This window comes from Haemaphysalis longicornis, unplaced genomic scaffold (genome assembly GCF_048455015.1).
Source record: "Haemaphysalis longicornis isolate Haplotype H1 unplaced genomic scaffold, Haemaphysalis longicornis Haplotype H1 scaffold_1, whole genome shotgun sequence".
NCBI classification, from domain to species: Eukaryota; Metazoa; Arthropoda; class Arachnida; order Ixodida; family Ixodidae; genus Haemaphysalis; species Haemaphysalis longicornis.
Window position 1 is genome coordinate 350,725,873 of NW_027526203.1, and position 18,014 is coordinate 350,743,886.

General features: G+C 45.5%; 2 protein-coding genes across 4 annotated transcripts in view; one reads left to right on the plus strand and one right to left on the minus strand.

The window, feature by feature from the left end:
* Positions 1 to 2,163: 2,163 nt before the first annotated feature.
* On the plus strand, positions 2,164 to 3,079 carry Yip1d1 (Yip1 domain-containing 1). Its single transcript, XM_077685853.1, has one exon. The coding sequence runs from the start codon at positions 2,229 to 2,231 to the stop codon at positions 3,012 to 3,014; it is 786 nt and encodes a 261-aa protein (XP_077541979.1). The 5' UTR covers positions 2,164 to 2,228; the 3' UTR covers positions 3,015 to 3,079.
* Positions 3,080 to 8,564: 5,485 nt separating this feature from the next.
* Positions 8,565 to 18,014, minus strand: part of Mh (DNA-dependent metalloprotease SPRTN) — a 47,045-nt gene continuing 37,595 nt past the window's right edge. For all 3 annotated transcript variants that reach the window (XM_077685842.1, XM_077685841.1, XM_077685843.1), the window contains exon 7: positions 8,565 to 11,181. In XM_077685842.1, coding sequence (XP_077541968.1) covers positions 10,358 to 11,181 — 824 coding nt within the window. In that variant the 3' untranslated portion in view covers positions 8,565 to 10,357. The remainder of the gene's footprint in view (positions 11,182 to 18,014) is intronic.

An 18,014-nucleotide genomic window follows, 5' to 3' on the forward strand; every position in this document is an offset into this window, starting at 1 on the left:
ACGAAGAGAACCTAAAAGGGGCGCACTCAAGCCCAACACCAACAATCGTTCTGCACGCCTCATTTTGTTGCATCATCCTCTTTTACTTATGCACCCTTGGTGTCGGGGAATATTTTTACAGAACTCACTCTAACTTAGTATGAGTTCTTTCTCAAAGTTGGTACCGAGAGCTTCCTTTTTTCAGAGGTCTACTTTCCTTTTTTTTTTTTCTTGTTTTGCACGCTCAAGACGAAGGAATAGTTTTAGACCTCCTCTCTAAGACCGACCTCCGACCTCGGTCTCCTGCAGGAAAGATAATCTATTCTCGTAGCAACCTTCTAAACTGCGAAAGTGTTGCGGAAAAGTGAAAGGTGGAGAGATAAAAGTCCGAAAAAGAAGCGAGCGCAATCTGTACGTCAGCCTTTATTCTGTGCAACTAATGGATATTTTCTATGTAAAAAAGCAACTGTAACGGTATTTCCTGTTAGAGTTACTCTGTAAAAAAGTAACAGTGTTACAGTTACAAGTTCCTCTGACTTAAAAGTTAGTTACAGTTACAAGTTACTGAAAAAAGTAACTAGTTACCGGTAACGCGTTACTAGTACTGCCCAAGACAGGTAGCAGTAACGGGTCTTTGCAACTAACCCCAAGAAAAAAGGCTGCAAAAGTCATTGAATGGTCACCCGGTACTGGAAACCATCGGCTGTGTCGAAGCTCGCGGTGTCTTTTAACAGCAGAGCTGTTTAAGCCGAGCGTTATACGCGTCCGTCGCCCGAAAAAACCTCGCGGAGCGATGACGTCACCTCGCGTTACCTAGTGACCCCTGGCGCAGCTTTGCATTGCTCACTTCGCTTGCTTCGCTACCCTAGGCATGGCTCCGCCGAGCCTCACCGGCGCTCGTCAAGCCGTGACGAGACTGCGCAACACATGGTATAAAGGCTCGTGTACAGCGTCGTCGTCCAGGCTTGCGCATGGGCCAAAAGGAGAGGGGCCACCAGATCTGCTGTTTCTCCAGCCTTGCACCATGCACTAGTGCAAGCTGCACCATTTTTTTATATGTGGGGGATCAAAAGAGAAGCATTTACAGACGGTTGGCGCACTGACCTAGGTGTCGTGCCGGTGAATGTGATATTGTCTTGAAATTTGTAGCTTTCAAATTTTTTTCGGGATGTCCTTGCATTGGGCGATTTTCCAGTAAACAAATGAGGGAGAAAGGGGGTCAGTAGTTACAGTCGCGATTTTGTTGTTGAACGTCCTCTTCTACATCGTGTTATTATTATTGTTGCTATTATTTTTCTTGTGCTGCCACATAACGATGAATTGCCCTCCGCAGTATCCCCGACCGACAGTTGCCCCCGACCGACTTGCAGCACACGGCCCCCTGCTGCAGTATAAAGCTCACAGCCCAGAAAAAATTCCCCGCATTTCCCCGAGGGGAAGAATGTGAAAGTGCGAATGCACGAGTTGAATTTGCGCGGTTCGGTAATGTTCGCGAAAGAGAGATCACACACACACACACAACTACAAAGAAAGAAAGATGCATTTATTCACAGACACCTATTTGTGTTGTCGTTGTACTTGATTGCTAGAGCGGATCTCAGCTTTGAAATTTCGTGTCAGTACTCCTTTAAGCAGGTGCATTAGCCCTTCTCACGCCCGATTCTTGGCCAATCCCCCACGTGGGTATGTGCCATGTCAGTGGCCAGGCAGCGCGCGCCCATCTCCCCCCGTTGCCAAGGAAGACGAGGAGATTCCTGGCCAATCCCCCACGTGGGTATGTGCCATGTCAGCGGTCAGGCTGCGCGCGCCCATCTCCACGTGCGCGGACATCGCCGGTGGACGCAGGTTCAGGGTCGCTTAAGAAGTGCATTGCACTTAAAAAAGAAAGATGTCAGTCGTAACAAAAATTACGGAGGCTATGACTGTCGAGCATCTGAGAGGTGGCGAGGGAAAGGAACGGTCGGCAGGCTGGGTAGGCTCTGAAACTTCACTTGAATCTGGCGCGCTTTCTCTTCCGTTAACAACTGCAATCACTTGCGCAAACGCACTGCATAAATGCTATTTCTGAAAAACAAGACAATCTATATTTTTGTACGCGAATGGTTTTTTTGTTATGATTTGTTAACTCCAGAGGCTGACTCAATAAGGCGGAGAAAGCCGAACAAAGAGCCTGGTTTTGAGGCTAGCAGAAAGGTTCCGGTTCCGGATTGTGACGCTGCTCGGTAGTCAATGTACCGCAAACGAGCGACATGTCAAATTATGGCCAAAACCAGGATTATTATTACGATTGGAACAGTCCCCCTCCCGGCCAGCAAGGCTACGTGTACGACGCGGGCTCTCAGCATGACTTCGGAGCCCAGCAACAGTTCGCGACTTTCGATTATTCGGCACCCGGCGGGGGAGTGAACGCGGGCTACGGCGACCCGTCGAGCTACGTGGGCACAGGGTCGCCTTACACCGGCAGCATTCTGACCCCGGCCTCCAGCGTGGGCTCGTACGGCGGGGCAGATGACGACTTTGAGAACGAGCCGCCGCTGCTCGAGGAGCTGGGCATTAATTTCGACCACATACTGCAGAAGACTGTGGCAGTGCTGAACCCCATGAAGGATCCCGACGCGGCCATACTGCAAGAAGCCGACCTGGCGGGGCCCCTGGTCTTCTGCCTGGCCTTCGGAGGGTTCCTGCTGCTCACGGGCAAGGTGCACTTCGGCTACATCTACGGGATCGGTGTGCTAGGATGCCTGGCCATGTACTCGCTCCTGAACCTGATGAGTGCGTCCGGCATCTCGGTTGGCTGCACGGTCAGCGTGCTCGGCTACTGCCTGCTCCCCATGGTGTTGCTGTCGGGCCTGTCCATCCTGTTCTCGCTGAAGGGCAGCCTGGGCACCGCCGTCGCGCTAGCCGTCGTCCTCTGGTGCGCGCTGTCTGCGTCCAAGCTGTTTGTCACGGCGCTGAGGATGGTGCACCAGCAACCGCTTGTCCTCTACCCGTGCGCGCTGGTGTACGGAGTGTTCGCCCTGCTTACCATATTCTAGACCCCCCCGTTCCTGCTGTGTGCCTCCGCCGAGAGCGAGTAATAAAGCGCCTCCTGTTCTGTAAACGGGCCTGCTGCTGCAGTCTGCCGAACAGCGCTGTGCTGTATGCACCAGGGTTGCCTGGACAGTTCGTCCAAGCTGCCCTGGCGATCAGTGGCTGCCTTAGGTAGACCTGTGTCCTCGGCAGCTTTACGTCCGTATCCTACACTTCTGTTCACCGTAACCTGGGAGCACTTATGTGTCGACGTTTCCGCCTGGTCGCTCGTCCTCTCCCACAATGTCGAGCGTGCCTTTCCTCTTGCAGGGACAAATGTGTCTTCGTGTTCTGGCTGGCGTACATAAGGGGCACGTAGACTTTTCTCCCAGAGCAGCCGTACAGGCACCCTAAATGTGCACACATGCCTCGAGATGTTTGATTTCACTAACCGTGACTTGGCTGGGGACTGTTCGACAGTCACGCAGCAGAATTGGCTAACTGGTAGGACATCAAATTCGCAGCAAGATAAGCACTAAACGACAGAAGTTCCACATCAATGTGAGGGAGTGTCAGTTACAGGTACGCCGCAAGAACCAGTGAGTGGGGTCAAATATGAATTTGACCCCACTCACCGTGGCATGGAGTCTTCTGATGCCTTGAGATAATGTGAGGTAATTGCGACCACCTGTTACACTTACAGCACCAAGCACACGTGTAGGACTTGCTGAAGTCATCACCCCCCCCCCCCCCCCCCCCCTTGTTCTATTTCTCATGCAGATGCATAGTGGGTGCATGTTTTTGTTGGCACAGTTCGTAGCAGTAGCTCCAACGGCAAAGTTGTACCAAGCAGAGCCTCTCACACGGCAAGCCCAAACGACATGGTGGTACGAGCTGCACTGACACGCGAGAGCACAAGGCCTCGCAATGTTGTGGCAGAGAATACATTGTTTTCACACTAACAAATGGTCATGCTGTCTGAGACTCCTTTCTTAAACCCCTCTGACATTGTGCCCCGCAAGTTCGTTCCCTACAGCAGTGAAAGCTGCACAACACACGTGTCGCAGCTGTTGAGCAACATTGCATGAAATGCAGCAAAGGAGGAGGATATGCGCAACACGTAAATTCAAGAATTCATCACTGCCAGGAACTATGTGACACAATGTCAAAGCCACCCAAGTGTGCGCAACTGCAAAGTTGGAGATTGTGGCATTTTCTGCACTTTGACTTTTGCTTGCTGTATGTATTCCCCCGTGTCCCAGTCAGTAGTGCTCTCATTTCAAACCCAAGATTATGTAGAACTTGAGGCTGGCGTGCCTTGCCAACCAGCCCCCTGCAGCTACGTATTATGGTGCTAGTTCACTGCAAATGCCTCCACTCTGTACTTTCTTACTTCCTTTACACAAAAAGCCTGAATTTCCTTTTTTGTTGTGGGAAATTCTTTCCAGTTCTTGATGAGGGTAAAGTGCTCCAGCCTGTGACTGCAGTGCTCAAATCTTTGAAGGTTTGTGAACAATTTCCTACCAGAGTACATTTGCTAATTTTTGGGTAGTAGCAACGTTCTGAAGTTCACAAAATTTTTGAGGCTCCAGGCAGATTTCAATAAAAAAAACTGCCAAATGCATTATGCAAGACAAGGCTAATTATGAAGGTGTAGGGGCTGTTCAATACTTTGCTGGAAATTGAATCAAGAAAAAAAAACAGCAAAACTATTGACACCTAATAAACGTGGCAAGTCGAAGCTACACCATCCCTAGCAATTTCGGCCCTTTTTTCTTAGCAAATTTAACTCATCTCTGAATAAGCTGTAAAAATAAGGTATGGAACTAACATGCTGAAGCCTTGGATATAATTATTGTGATAACATTGTATAAAAACGCGATTTCTTATGCTAGCCATCAGTTCGGCCAAGCACTTGTGATAGTGTACGTACATTTCATTGAAACACGTGCAAGGCAGGGCAAGCAATAACCATGACTGGTTCTCTTCTGAAAATGAAACCAAGTATATATTCCCTACCGTTGGAGTTTCGCACCGAGTCTCAACAAATCTTCAAAATTTTTATTGCACCACAAAAAATGAACGTATTCTTGAAAATGTTTTTGATTATTTACGCACTACTGTGCAAGAAGTGCAAGTCGGAGTGGCCAGTTGTATCCTAAACGTATCTGAGCAAATGGGCATTCTCGGTGTTTAGTGCCAATGTGGGGTGTGCATTCTAAAAATCACGTTACACTACTTCAGTGTATGTGCGTGGTTTTGTATTTCACGCCACCATCAGTGCAACGGTGAGTTAAAACCTGCAGCGTCGCCTGCTCTGGTGGCATAGCAGCAAAGGCACACTCTGCTGTATGCAAGGTTACTGTTTGTGCCAATCTCCAGGGGTGGCATTTCTGACAAGGCAAAACACAAAAATACTGTGCATGCGGCCTTTTGCACGCACAAGTGGAACACAGATGTTATAAATTAATCTAGAGTATCAGCTTTGGATATACAATCCTGCAAGTCTACAAGCCTGCAATATACAAGTCATTACATGTATATTGCAGTATACGCATTATACAATACAAGCCTGAAATATACAAGTCTACAAGCCTGCTTCTCAACACACCGCATGCATGTTAGATGGTAGATCGTTCTGGAAAGTGTACTGTTAAAACACAGGCAAAACTCGACAAAAGTTTTGTTTGCGCTTTGTCAGTGCACCTTCTCTTCCTTTGAGCCATTTACTCTTCTGCACCTTTTTTGGTATAGCTCATTCCCACCACAGAGGCTTCAAGTTCTTAGCTGATAGCTATGGTTGCGTTACGCTCATCGTGGGTCGCCAAAAAAAGCATTTGTGGCATGCATTTTGCTATGCCCATTGAACCTGTGGAGTTCATTTGCCTAGGCCACAGAGCATGAATATACATGGCAAAATGCCCATTGTGGCCAGCACGGGCGAGTGACAAGATAAAGTCACAACAACTAACGCGGACTACAAAGCTTTTGTAGCTGCAACCAACGTTACTAGAATAAGCTAACGTTGGCTGCAACGGTGCAGGAGAGGGTACGGCACTTGATGGGCGAAATGATAGCGGCCACAATTATTCTGTGGCTGTGCAGTAAAATGCACATCGAGGCAGCCATGCAGCTTTTCTTCCGCGACAGATGACACTAACTTAAAGGCCAACTTCATGGCCTCTTTATTTTTGCCAACAGTGCCTTTCTGGGCAGCGGTTATGCCTGTAGCTCTGGCTACGTGCACCCGTTTGTGAATGCACCGGCGCCCGCTCGCTGCTCGCGGACCGCACGCGTGAAGTGACGTCACAAGTTCTTGACGAGCGCTGTCCGTGTTACTTCTTTTGGCTACCACGGGATGATGTCACACTGATGTCCATTTGCTGAGTGCCACTCTGCGTGCTGCTCCGTCGGCGCGATAAATGAGATCCAATTAAAGTATGTTCTTCGCGTCGCAGGTCGCTCATATTTCAGTCAGGGTATTCTGTTGAGTAAAGAAAGCGAACTGTGCAATAATATTAACGCCGAAAATTGGTGTCAGTACTCCTTTAAGAGAAAACGCACGAAACGGATGGTGGTAACAGAGGGACCCATGAACATTAAGAGTGCTACTGTGGCTGCAACGTAAACACCTTCCCATTTAGAATTACCTTGAATACAAGCTTTGTCGTTACTGTGACCATACAAGAGGCAGCACTTTGCCATTTGCAAAGCTTGTAGTTTGGCGTTATATTCCAACTTACAAATCTAAAATGCTGTTTGAGTTATAAATTTGAGATTTGAGTTATAAATATGTCAAGAAATTTACTTATGTGGGAAAAGCACAACCTATTTGTTTTGTATATTTTAATTTTTCCTAGACAAACCACCTTTTACACATGCATTTACAAGTATCAGGCGGATATTACTTATCACCTAGAAGTTGGTCACTAATGTAGATACACAGCTCAAAGTCAGCAACAATCAAGCGTCTAGTCCGATTCCGCAAAATATTTGAAAAAAATTGTGTACACTGCACAACGCTTTGCTTTGTGCTTACTGTCATTCCGGTGTAGTTGTTGGTTTCAAACAAATTATAAGCAGAACTCTTACGTCCTGCCGTGTGCAAAGCCACAAAGTCGGGGGAAAAAAAAAGGAAAAGAAAAAGAAGCCGCCATAGTTAGCACGCCATTCAAGACGTAGTTTTTTTTCTCTCAAAGTATGATTGTCAGGAGAAAAAGCCTCCCCTTTCAAGCTATTACTGGCACGTGGAAAAACAAAAAATGTACGTGTACACGCATGTTTGATTTCTTGCGAACTCAGCTTTGTGCCATTGATTCAGGTTCCAGCTACGGCTGGGAATAAAAATTAAGAGGCATGGAGAAGCATAAATGCTTAGCCAACTCAGCTTTTTGAACTCAATTGTGAGCCACCTTAATTTGCAGTTCAGTTGGACCAAAACTGGAGCAGAACAAGACATTTTCAATCTGAACCAAAACACCACAATTGGACCTGTATTTTTCCTTCACAGACATCCTGCTTTGAATTCATTTGAATGCCCCATGTGATACAAAGTCGCTAACAATTTAAGCCCCTCATCAGATGCATCCTTGAATGTGGCTGCACCGTCTGGAGCAGTTCAAAAGGATGCAGACCGCTCCTACGCCAACATTCTGGCTGGAGCGTCATCTTGCCTTGCTAAACTAGGACTATGACCTCTCTACACACAGCGAGACTGTAAATGCCTCAAACTGATGCACAACCTCTTTACCCGCCCGCACTACTCATCAACAAACATCTTTTCGTCTCCTGCTAAATTTAACTCTGGAAGTGTCACAGACTTAACATTGCATCGTTTCACCTGGATACAAGCCTATTTACACAAAGTTTTTTACGAGAACTGAAAAATGAAACTTGCTACCAGCAAAACTAGCTCACTGCTTTTATACAAGTCAAATTAATTTCTGCTGTATTATTGCTTTTTGTGTCATTGTTGGCCTTTAAATGTCCGTCACTGTTCGCTTGTACAGAAGTGTTTTGCTCACAAATAATACAGCAAATTCTGGAATTTGGTGTAAAAACAAGTTTCTTTAAAATAGTATGATGGCGGATCGTCACCCCCTCTCTAGATGACCCCGCTTGAAGTGCGTCCTTCGTAGCTCTCGAAGGATCCCTTATGGATCCCAAGATGAATCCTTACTATCTCAGTGTGTCTTCGCCACTTCTACCAGCGTGCGTGTGGTACCCTATGGGCGTAACCAGACCTGACGTGCTCAAGTGAGTGCTCCAAGTACCACGAACAAGCTTTATTTGAACCATTTTCCCCTAGCCTTGCTTCCATATCCCACAACACGACCTCTTAGCCTCTTTGCTAGAATAAAGTCACCCCCTCCATTCACATTCCCTCCTGCAATAGCCAGAGTGGGCTTTGGATCATGAAAAAAAAAAAAAAGTAAACAAATTAAAATAAAAAGTAAAAAAAAAATGTACCCAGTACAAACAACGATACTATGGTGAGATGTACACACTAGAGCATTCTTCCCCAAGCTTCAAGAAGCCGCAAATAAAATGAACAATTCAGCGGTTGCCCTTTCACAAAATGTTTACAGCATCTTTATTTGTCTTAGCTAAAAAACAGACATGGGTACATTAAAACAAAACGAAATTCTCATATTAGGAACATGCCGGCTGTGCACTGCAACAGTTTCTTTAAATCAAAGACACAGTAACTACAGCGCCAGACACAGCACCTCCTGCTAAACTGAAACCTAGAATAACCACAAACTTAATACTGCACCATAACCCCTGGGCACAAACATATTTACGCAGTTCTTTTTCCAGAACTGAAAAATGAAACTTGCTTCCAGCAAAACTAGGTCACCCTCGTTAGAAGCCTTTCTAAACAGTTCAAATCAACCTCTGCTGTGTTTCTAACTTCTTGAGTTATTGTTGATTTCAAACATTTGTTCTTTTGTCACAGCTCATTTGTACAGAAAAAAGTTAAAAAGGTAGCTGGTACAAACAACGCTAACATGACAAGATGCCCTCACTACAGCATCCTTCGCAAAGTTATAGAAGCCATAAATAAATTTAACAGTTCACAAGTGCTGCTTGCCACTTCTGAAAATGTTTATGGTATCGTTAGCTTTCTCACTGCTCATAAGATAAATGCAGGTATTTAAAGGAACAGACATGCGCAAATTCAAACAAAATGGAATTTGGAACTCAGCATTTGGGACATGCTGTGTACAGGTGCAAATTTTAAAAATCAAACATTATCTTTACAGCGACAAAACACAGCCCGAACACAGCACCAAAATTGTCATTGTAATTTGAAAGGGTAAAAATTTAAACACTTAAACTCGAAATACAAAGAACAGTAGCTAAAATCTTACTAGTTACTGGTTCAACTTACATGCAATGAAACATGCCACCTGACGTAGAGAAAAGCCTAATTAGTATGGTTGTGGTTAAGACTTTTTGTACGGTCAAAACTACAGGCCAAGCGAAGTCCCATTATATTATCAAGAGACTCTCCAACAATAAAACCATGATAAACTACTATACCCATTACTCATGAACGTCAACGTACACAAGCGTCTTCTGCATACACGTCAATGTGTTTGTTCACCCAAACTTGTAATGAAGGCACAGTACCAGCCAGGCTACTTTGGTTCTGGCTTTTTGCTTGTGATCTCTTCGTTCTATCACATTGGGCAGTGTTGGTCTTGTATGAAGTACACACACACATAAAAAAGACCCTGACTAGACTTGGGGCACATACACTGAAACTGATGAATACTAACTTGGCTATTTATGCACCAAATCTGATCAAACTTAGTGCACAGACACTATTGACTAAGACAAAAACAGAGCAGACATCAGTTTGTAGCCATCTTGTGTAGCTTTCAAGTTATGAATGCATCCTTCTAATTAGTTTGCCCCTTAATCCAAGAACTAATAATAAAGCTTGAATTCCTTCAACTTTTTGCGCCACTGTATTCATGAAGGTGTATTGTGTGCAATAAAGCTGTTCAGAAATTCTTTCTCGGCTCTGTAGCTATAACTAAATTGAAATTTTTTATTTGTTGGATAGGGCAAGAATGTTATGCCATTATTGGTGATATTTACTGAGGCTACAAAAATAAACAAACAGCTTCATTGTGCAAAGTACGCATTTGAAAATGCAGTGCCAAGTTAGAGGGATGCATTCATAACTTAAAAGCTACACAAGATGGCGACGAACTGATTTCTGCTCTGCGTTTCATATAGCCAACAGCACCTCTGCAAAAACTTTGATCAGATAAATAATCGAGGTAGTTTTAACTGCCACAGACCCCTGATGAGCACAACGATGATGGCCGAGATGACATGGTCACTGAAAAGTCTGTCAGTTGTCTCGGGCCAGGCACACATCCAAATGGGCGTTGATGTGCAGTTCTTCTATGAAGCACTCACAGACAGGGCAATGGACTAGCACTGGGGCATGTGACGATGATGGCTGAGACAATGAGGCTGAACCTCCGGAGCGCTGTTCTGTGGTCCCGAGAGCATCTCCAGCTGGAAGCACGGTGGCTGAACCTCCAGAGCGCTGTTCTGTGGTCCCGAGAGCACCTCCAGCTGGAAGCACGGTGCATTCATCATCCGACTCACTGTCAGAGTTGAGAAGCTCCACAATAAATTTCATTTTGGCTGCACCGTTTGCCCTGCTGACAGGTTTGGCAGGGGCTGGCTTCTGGCCCACAAAGTCGGTCAGCGTTTTCTGCATGGAACACGACGGCTTCGGCGACTTCGGCCGCGCACCCGTCCTGATCCAGTCGTTCCTTGCCGCAGGCGGTGAACTTCCCTGCTGGACGCTGGTGGTTCCTGAAATCGAGCTGGACGCCGATGTGCCCCAAGAACTGGAAGGGCTGTCCCCGCTCTGTACAAGCCTGGACCTCGAAGTGTTACCACCCAACGTGTGGCTGGTACCTGTGAAAGGCACCACTCGGGCTGTCTGGGGCTTCGGCAGAGACAACGTGTGCACATTGGCAGGCAGCCTTGCGGTGGGACCGGGAAGGTTCAGCGTGCTGTTGGAAATGCCTGTCGCCTGTACATTTGGACCTCCCTGGTTGCGGCTAGCAGGTGCAGAAGTTGCAGGCCCTTTTCCATTGTTCTGGGCCCCAAACATGGCCCTGATGTCCGCTCCACTGTCCATTTTCCCGCTTTTTGTGGCTGCACAAGAGACGGGAGAGGCAAAGTTGAAAAAAGCAGCTGCAGCACACAAAATGCCCTATTTGCAATATTACAAGCAGCAAACCCCATGGTTATGCCCAATTAGATGCTAGTGGAGTTATGCCCAATTAGTGCAGAGACAGCGCCATTGTGCCGGTGCTCATGTTTTGCGCAAAAAACGCTTGATTCTTGTCAGTTTTATCAATTTCTCATGCCTACCATGTGAAATGTGTAAATTTAGCTAAGCTCTCATTGTAGTCCACATGCCCATCAGGAAAGGGCACACTTAACTCTTTCGGGACCGCTCCATAGGCCATCGATCACATATGATCGATGGTTTCGCGAGCCTGCAGAATACAAATTTTCACTCGATGGAACACCTAGCGACATCTAGGAGATAGTTTGAAAACTGGAGTTTTCTCTTTTGTGAAGTTTCTTTTTTTATCGCCAGGCGGCAACGCGTCAGATATTTTATTCTGACGGGCAGTGGTTTTGAATGCAAACAAACATGGCGTCATACTCGTGCGAGCGCGATAAGAAATCCTCCTCGTCTCGGCTCGCATATCTTCGCCTTCTACTGTGGATTTTAACGATGAGAGTGGCAGTGAAGAGTCGAAATGCGGCTTTAGAGATCGGATTTCAGCTCGAGTGAGGATTCGGGTGTCGATCAGCCTGGAACATCAAATCGCGCTCAAAGGTGGGTGTTGGTTTCGGTTTCAATTGGCTCTGGAGTAGGTATGTGCGCTCGAACTATGTTCTGGCTGGTTTATATTTATTCGCTTGGGTGTTAACTACCTATGGTGGTGATCTCCTGCCACCAGCGCAGAAACGGATCAAGTTTTCGCCGAGACAAGAGCCCGGCGTGTACCTGGGCGACGACGTAGCCATGGCCCTAGTGCCAAAGAGATCACACACAAAACAAAAAACCATTTACACCTAGCCACATCAAACTTTTTCAATGAAGAAACAAAGCATTGTGTTAGATTTTGTATATCCTGAAATAATTTTATTCTTTTTTTAATATTTTTATATTTACACTTTTTTCTATCTTTTTCTGTTGTTTTTTTACAAAGTTCTTAGTTTCAGATTTTTTCATGGTTCTATCGTCAGTGTTGAAGTAAAACTTGGTATTGTATGTAAAAGAACACATAATTAGCTGCATTTTGGTATATGCCAAGGCAGGATGGTGCCTTTGCTTTATGTAAAAAAAAATTTGTACCGAGACCTCCCTTTTTCATCACTTTTTCCGGCGGTCCCGAAAGAGTTAAGGTAGGTTGGGAGTTACCTTAATTAAGTTGGTTACTTTTCAGGACAATAAGTTCATGAAAAGGCACCCTTTCCCCGCATAAGCTTAGTTCTTGAAGCGCGTTACAGGACAACTGCACTGAAATTTCACCCTGACCAAATTTATAGTGAACGTGCAGCCCATACTACCAAACCAACTGGGGCATGACGGTACCCCGTCAAATGCGGCATTAATCAGTCAGCAACATATAAAATATCACCACAGCTGACAACACTGCACCTGCCGGCAGATCATGCAAACAGCCAGGAGAACCTGTCAAGCTCCGGCTGTCCAGCCGCTAGCTTGCCTGCTGCAACGTCACCTCAGCCTGGTTTTAATGGCCTCGCTCTTCTCGATTTCAGTTTCAAAATTGCCGATTTTCGCTGGTCAATTGTGAGGTTCATGCACATATTTCAGCTGCCATATTTTGCGTTTTACAGTTTTTTTTTTAGGCAGACTATGCAGAAATAGGGTTTTCAAGAGATCGAAATTTTTAGTACAGTCGCTGAAAAGTGTCTGAAGGCAAAACTTATACCCGAGTTTGGTTTGTGACCATGGGAGGGTTTGTAAGATATGGTCATGACGAAGGTGTTGCATGAAAAGCGCCATGAATTAAAAAAAAAAAAAAAAAAAAAAAAAGACTTGCTCTGGCAAGGGCAGTGAGGTTCCAACTGCCTAGGAGAACCCTTAGTACCACCACTGTTTCTGAGGGGGTCAAAAGTTACATGTGCCATGAGATGAGGATTAAAAATTCAGTTTTTTCAAGTTCCAATAAAAGTCATTCGGTGGGGAACAGGTTTGTCCGGAAAAAACACTGAAGGGTGCAATGGAATTTGATGAGTGTCAAGTGCGGGGAAAGTGCTGTTTTGCACTGGCCAAAGCCTACACTCGACTATAATGTGGAGTGCAGAGAGCCATTCACCACCCTTGCCACATATTGGTAATTGTGCTCCGTTTGAGAGATTGGAGTGCATTGCATATGTGGCCTATTCTCAGTCTGCACAAGGATACTTTTTTAAATCGATTTTGTTGATCCATGGGGTATCTACCTATTGGTGGCTTTATTATATGTAAATTGTTATGGGCCTGTTGATTCCAGTGTTTTCACCAGCATTCACGGTTGCCTTCGTATTTGTGGCTTCATGCCTTGTTAGGAGACCGGGCGGAATATCTGGGCTACTGCAGAATGTAGCTAAAGCCATGTTTTAACTTTTCACCAGTGATTTTATTTCTCTTAAAACCCTTTGAGGGTTTTTGCTGTATATGTACAGGGCAGTTTTCTGTCCCGCAAAGTCTTTGTCACACAGGTACGGTTTCGACCCTCGGTTTGAAATTTCAGCCCCTCCTAAAACTTACAAGAAGCATTTGAAATTTGATTGTGCTACATTTTGGAGCAGCTAATACAAGTTTTTGAAATTGTTCAAGAGTACCGCAAGAAATGCACACTGAAAACCTCCCATAATAAAGTGTGAGAAATGCTGTTTGGATAATATTTTGGTATTTTCAGCGTGTGGCCTGGGAGTAAAGCTTGTAAAAAAATACCTGAGGAGTGCTCACCTAGCTAATAGAGCCATTCTGAGGCCTATCTAGTGCTGTGAGTGTACGACGTTTATTTTAATAATTTGTATGGTACTGCAGGCTGCCCCAGGCAGATGGAGGGGAGAGAAAACGAGGGCTGTGGTGGTGCTAACCAGGAAAGAGAACTTGGGAACAGAAACATAACATTATCTGGAGAGATATATACCATGAAAAATTGTAGGAATACATTGTTTAAAAAGCAGAAGGGACAAGGAAAAGCATCGTGCAGATATGGCAAATTAAAAAGTCAAGGACCGGACCAGACCAAAACCATCATCAAAAACAAAAATTGCAATCGAGCAGCTGTTTAAAAGGCAAAGTTCTATTATTTTAAGTAGAGGTTTCTGGACGACATGCATCTGAATATATTATTTACAACAACTATGTTCCGACTGCAAAACAGGGACTGCAATATTAACAAATAAAAAGTTATGACCTTTCTTGAAAGAATTTTGTTTATCAAGAAGTCTCACATGGCCGACACTACCATGCACATTCTGCTTCGTGTCCAGAAAAATCGAAATTCAATGTTGTAAGCAGGGCTAATACAAGCATTATCTCGGCAGGTGGCTGGGATAACAAGAGTGTTGCCTCCCCTCTCCATTTTGGGATGGTACTCCCTACATTATTGGCGGTGAGATGTTTGAGTGGCGCCCCCTGGCTCTGACGTCAGCTTAGGGACTCGCGCCGCTGTCGTCTGCTACACTCCGCTTGTGAGGGGCAGCAGTGTCTGTGCTAGAAATCGCCCGCTTTGTCGCTGTAGTGCATTAAAAAGCATATTTCTAGTGATTCAGTTATTTTGCCAGTTTCTGACGCATCTGAATAATTTGAAGCTGCATCCCCCACAAGTTTGCAACACACGAGGAGATAGAGAACAACATTCTTCAGAGCATCGGTCACAAGATCGTGTGTAACTCGTCCTTTCTAGCTTATTAGCGAGGATCAGCGATCAGAGCTTCTCGATAAGTATTCAAAATGCGTAGGCTTCCCTGCAGTATTTTTTAGATGCTCTTATGAAGACTCAACAGTCTAATACTACGAACCAAGCAGCGGCCCCTACATGCGCATCGTACAGCAGGAAATAAAGCGGCTTTCTTATATTTCTTTTGTTGATGTTGTCTTCTATCAGATTAATGATTCTTGCTTTTTTTTCTGCCCTACGCATTAATTGTTCTGCGCCGTCACAAACGCATTAGGGGGTTTTGGGATGTTTGGGAGGCTCACAAAGATCGTGCGGATATTTCCTTCGTGTTATATGGCATACATTGCTTCTTCACAAATTGGCTTTCATTACGGCTGCGTGCAAGAAGGTGCAAATCCGCAGCGTGCTTTGTTTATGAACATGCAAATAGAATGAGAAGGTTTGTTCTACGCCACCGCGATCGCGCCCTAAACAACGTTGTCCACAGTAGTCGAAGGCGGCTTTTGTGCTCCGAATTTCTATCGTAATCATATCGTTATCATAACGAACTGACTCTCAACCCGAACAATGATGACATGACTACGGTGTTGAAGGCATGATATATTCGCTAACTAACGTAATAAATAGTATACCTGCATATATTACAAGAATCGAAACCGAAGAATAATTATTGCACAATAATTATAGCTGTTTATTGCATTCCAACCCTTCCAGTCGCAAAGAACAAATCCTATTCTACTCGGGATGGTGTTCTATGAATTGAAGGAAATTACTTGTACTCTCTTGTCCTGGACTGAAGACCTGGCCCACTAACCAGCTCGATTTAATTGTAAATAAAATTTTCTCCTCCCCCTCCTACACCTCCTCCTCTTGAGTACAGTTTTCCTATAACGCATATCCGAATATCGGGAAGATATGGCTGTGGAAAATGTACCGAAATATCCCTCCAGGTCTGAACAAACATAGTGTTACTGTATATTTAACGTAGACATGGCTCGTTTAGCTCAACAAACCTCCATACTGGTTAGATGCCTGGTATGAAATCAGCACGCGCCTATATACAAAGTGGATTATTTGGAACTCAACCTACAGTTTTTGCAGCCCATAGTGCATGTCGGCAAACTTTCATGCCTTGACAACGTAAAGTGATGTGTCACAACACGCACGAGCGTTCAGCAAGGTTTCAAAAACTGTTTTAACTTACATATGATTACTGGGAATCGTAATGCCTTCTGCCAAAGCCAACAGCCCTGAAGCCCTAGAATTTGTTTTGGTCTTCCATTTTCACTGTTGTCGGTTATTAGCAGCTGACTGTTCCCTTTGTTTGAAAGATTGCTTAATTGAGAAGCTGACGGCTAGCTCCGACTCTTCACGCTCCGCCCAGGACCGGCTTCGCAAGGAATGGGGCGACGCCGGCAATGTTTCTTCCGTAGCGGTATCCAAAACTATACTTTAACTGACACCATGAGCTGGTGTATGCGATTTTAAGCCTATTATTATGATGAAAAGTTACCCACAATTCTGGTGCGGAAAAGCATCAGACGTTGACCGAGCGCAAAGAAACAGCAGGAGAGCGAGCCTGAGTGAAGCAGACGACAAATGCGAGAATCCCTAAGCCGACGTCACGGAGGCGCGCTTCGCAGCGCCGCCCGTGTTCGCGCTCACCGCCAATAATAACCTACATACAGCCACACAATACTCAACAGTGGCCTGCAAGCGCAGACCGGCCATGCGGCGAAATCAGAGATGAACACAAGGCCACGTTGGCCTTGTGCGCGCAAAGCTAACAGCACCACGATTACTATGTGTGTGTGCTTTCCGCGCAGGCGCCGCGATTTTCACTACGCGGAGCAGTCTGTTCAAGATTAGCCGCATACAGCAAGCGTCAAAGGCAAGGGCGCGCCTGATTGACCACACCACACTGCCGCTCAACGCTTCTGTATACAATTCAAATGTGGCAGCGATTCTAACAAAAGCACAGTTTTCGAAAGTAAGCTTTGTAAAAACACGAACATACTGACAGGAAGACCCGAGTTTAACCAGCGAAAATCAGCACCAGTCTGTGACTGCGCGCGGGAATGTTACGCACACCTGGGGCACACTTAACGGTAAGGGTGGCGATGCAACTGTTAGTGGCAGTTTTTAAGTCATCAGGGCATTTCATTTCAAGTTTTCTGTGCCACACTTATTCGTTTGTTTCCTGAATAAGATGTGAACCCGAAAGAGTCCTTGCCAGTTATAGCACGCAAATCGAAGGTGTTTTCCGTGTGCTGCAGGGCTAGCATGACACGCACACTGAAGTGGAACTAGAGGGCAAATGCAAGTAAATGAAGCTTTTCTTCATTACATCATGCCACATTACAATCAGCACGCGCACAAAATTGTAGCAATGAGCCGTCTCGCGGCCGTCAGTGACAGCAGACCAGACAGCAGCAATAAAGCCAATTGAAGCATGTCACCAGTGCCACTTATAAACACTATCTAGGGGCTGGCTCTACATGCCGTTGTGCACTATCTCTGCTTCTCTCCAACTGACTACGGTGCCACTAGATGCCCTTTGGTCACCTCCTCTGCTTCCTTGTTGCCTCCAGACCCCATTCAAGGCAGTGGCAGCGCGAAATGACACCCTATAAGAATTGTGCCAAATTGGGAGCACTTTGGCACAATGCATAATATTGATCAGAATGGCGCAAGAATTCTCGTATGGCACAATTCGGCGCATTTGGTGCAGGAGTGGAATCACTGCCTAACCAGCCGTCATTCCCAAGCCAACTCGTGTAAAAGAAATTATTTTAGGCATGTCGCGCTGCCTATTAAAAAGCCACACAAACATAAATCGTGTAGGGCAAATTTCAGACAACAAATGGTGCTCATGTTTCTTCCCCCGCGTCGCTTCGCCTTATCTCAGCTGCTCCGCCATGTTGGCTGTGACGAGTCAGATCCGACCAAAGCAGCAAAGAAAGTCTCGCTATCTGCATGTTATACTCAGGAACAAATTGAAGGGACACTGAAGTGGATTTGTCAAACTTCTGTTTTTGTTTGCATTGC